Source organism: Olea europaea, chromosome 12 (genome assembly GCF_002742605.1).
Source record: "Olea europaea var. sylvestris chromosome 12, O_europaea_v1, whole genome shotgun sequence".
Classification (NCBI taxonomy): Eukaryota; Viridiplantae; Streptophyta; class Magnoliopsida; order Lamiales; family Oleaceae; genus Olea; species Olea europaea.
The window spans coordinates 14,271,662-14,274,598 of NC_036248.1; the positions used below are offsets into that span (position 1 = coordinate 14,271,662).

General features: G+C 38.6%; 1 protein-coding gene across 1 annotated transcript in view; it reads right to left on the minus strand.

Annotated features, from left to right (window-relative positions):
* Nucleotides 1–1,712, minus strand: part of LOC111406652 (girdin-like) — a 5,411-nt gene extending 3,699 nt beyond the window's left edge. The window contains exons 1-2 of the mRNA XM_023036039.1: nt 746–1,712; nt 239–681 (exon numbers count right to left, since the gene is read on the minus strand). Coding sequence (XP_022891807.1) covers nt 239–681; nt 746–1,712 — 1,410 coding nt within the window. The remainder of the gene's footprint in view (nt 1–238; nt 682–745) is intronic.
* Between the last annotated feature and the right edge of the window lie 1,225 nt (nt 1,713–2,937).

Genomic DNA, 2,937 nt, shown 5'->3' on the forward strand with positions numbered 1-2,937 from the left:
AACTAGGGATATCCTGACTTCCATTCCTATCTGCTAGCCTATGACACTTAGGTCTCGTGTGTCCTAAAGCACCACAGTGATGACAAGTGGGTATGAACCTAGGCTCAAATGCATGTGATTGTTGGTGCTAAAATTTTGGTGTCGAAATCTTATGGGCTCTAGTGGCATTCAGTTCAACGACAATCTTATTTTTGGATTCACGATTGATTGAATTACTAAAATAGTTGGAAGCAGGCACGAATGTGGTCTTGGATGCACTAGTCACGTTGCTATCACTCTTCACAAATCCTAGACGTTGCCTATTCCCAGTTGGTTTGTTCATTCCTAATTGGTCATCTAGTTTCTTAGTCCCACTCATAAAAGACTGCAGTTGAATATTAGATTTCTCTAACTCACAAGATAGTGTCTTAACCTTGTCCTCTAGCTTCTCATTGACATACTTCAACTCACTAAGGTTTTTAGATGAGACCTGAAGATCATTAGTGAGTCTCTCTTTCTCTCTCTCAAGCTCGTCTACCTTCTTAAATAGGGCCTTATTTACCTTTTTGATCTTGAGATTTTCCTTAATCAGAAGTTGATAAACCTCATGTATATCCGTCTCATCCTCAATATCGTCACTACACTTCTCACTCTCTACATCCTCCTCAACCTTTTCGCCGTCCTTATCTGACTCACTCTTAACTGTAGACACAAAAGCCATATAACCCTTTTTCATCTTCGCTACTGGAGAAATCCCTTTGATCACTTGAGTTTGAATCATCATCAGTCAATGACACAGCTAATGCCTTGCTCCTTCCCTTTTTCAAATTTTTCTTAAAGTTAGGACATTCATTCCTATAGTGCCCAAGTCCCTGACACTCATGGCACCTAACAACTTGAGATTTCTTACTAGACTTTCTAGCAGTTGGTTTATCACTCTTCTCTTTTTGGAATTTACTAGGGACTCCTCTATTTTTGTCTTGGGACCATCTCTTGCCCTTTAAAGCTTTCTGCAACTTCTTTACGAAGTAAGCTATTTCCTCATCTCTAAGGGTTTCTATGTCAGATGACTCAGACTCTTCTTCTCCAACTGTGTTCAGTGCTATGGACTTGTTTTTCTTAGGTTGTGAGATGGTGAGTTCATAGATTTGAAGGGATCCTACGAGTTCTTCTATATTAACCGTGTCCAGATCCTTACTCTCTTCAATCGATGTAACCTTAGGTCTAAATCTCTCGGGCAAAGATCTAAGAATCTTTCTCACAATTTTCGACTCGAGAATCTTCTCACCTAGATTGAAACTAGAGTTTACAATGTCATTCAATTTTGCATAAAACTCATCAAACGATTTATCATCCTTCATCCTGATTTCTTCAAACTTAGAGGTTAGCATTTGCAATTTTGAATTTTTTATGATTTTAGTTCCCTCATGCGTAGTCTCTAGAATGTCCCATGCCTCTTTAGCAGTTTCACACATTAACACTCTCCTAAATTTTTCGGGAGACACGACCATAAACAAGGCATGAAGTCCTTTGCTATTCCAATTGTAATAAGCTAATTCTTCCTTAGTCCAAAGTGAAATATCAGTTAGATTGACAACACTTGACACAGTTGTGGAAGAAGGTTTCCAACCATTTTGTACACTCACCCAAACATGTTCATCTAAAGACTTGAGAAAAGCACGTATCCTAACCTTCCAGTAGGCATAGTTGCTTCCGTCAAAATACGGAGGCATAGACAGTAATTAACTCATCTAGACAAAAATGGGTCAAGACTCGAGTTTTAGCTTTGATACCACTTGAAATAACGTAGTTTGACCCAAATAACACCTAGATGGGGGGTGAATAGATGTTTATGCGAAATTTTACAAATTAATTAATAAATGCAACAAGTCACAATTATTGATGTGTCCAAGTCAATTCACATGCTTTACTATCCTACGTTGAATTACCGAAAATAAGTAAATTGTAGAAATATAAAGAACACAGTTGTTTGATGACGGAGAAACCCCAATGTGGGTAAAACTCCGAGACCAATCCAGTAGTTTCCACTATACCAATCCAGCAAGTACAAGTTCTGCCAAACTCCGTACCCAGTTAGATCCGCTGTTCCAGTCTCACGATCTACTATCATAGATACTACTAGTCTCCTGCTAGCTTCCCGATCTACCTTCTGCAGCCCAATCTGCTGTCCAATACAACCTCCTGATTTTTAGCTGATTGTATCACCAAGTGGAATTTCAAGAACCTCCTGCTTTTGTCCAGTTCCTGCGCTTGTCGTCCACCTCTCTCAATCCCCCAATGAAAGAGTCTGTTCCTCAAAGGATTGAGGAACCACGGTGTTTTGTCTTCGAGTACCTTGATGTTTTCCCCAAAATTAATGGTTGTTGAATCACAACATTGATGTAGATGAAATCCCCAATTAATTTCGTCTTGGATCACTTAGCCACAATATTTTGACCCAGTTGCTCATGTAATTCCTTTACAAAACTCTTCCTAAGCTGCCAACAATGTTGTGAATATATATATAATAAAAATAGCCCTCAATTGTTGACTTTTCAAAGGAACTCCAAGTGATGGTATATTGATTTTGTTATTCCTAGAAAGCTGCTCAATTCTTGACTCCAGCAACATGTGAATTTTATTCAATTCATTCCCAAATCTGCTTCAGTTTTTTCGTGAATATATATACCAAATTCGAGCCCCAGCAGCTTTTAATTCCAACCCTTTTCTGCCTCAATTTTCGTGTAGTTATATCTTCCAATTTTAGCAACCAAAGGCAGCCTTTTATTCAATTCCGAGGTTTTGTCTCCTCAATAGTAGTCACCCTTTTCTGCCTCCGTTTTGTGCGAATATATATGTTTAAATTCAGCAACCGACCACCCCTTTAATTCCTCCAGCAATCTCTATAATTCTGTCTCCCACAGATGTCGACACCAATGCGTAATGTATAAAAAAGAT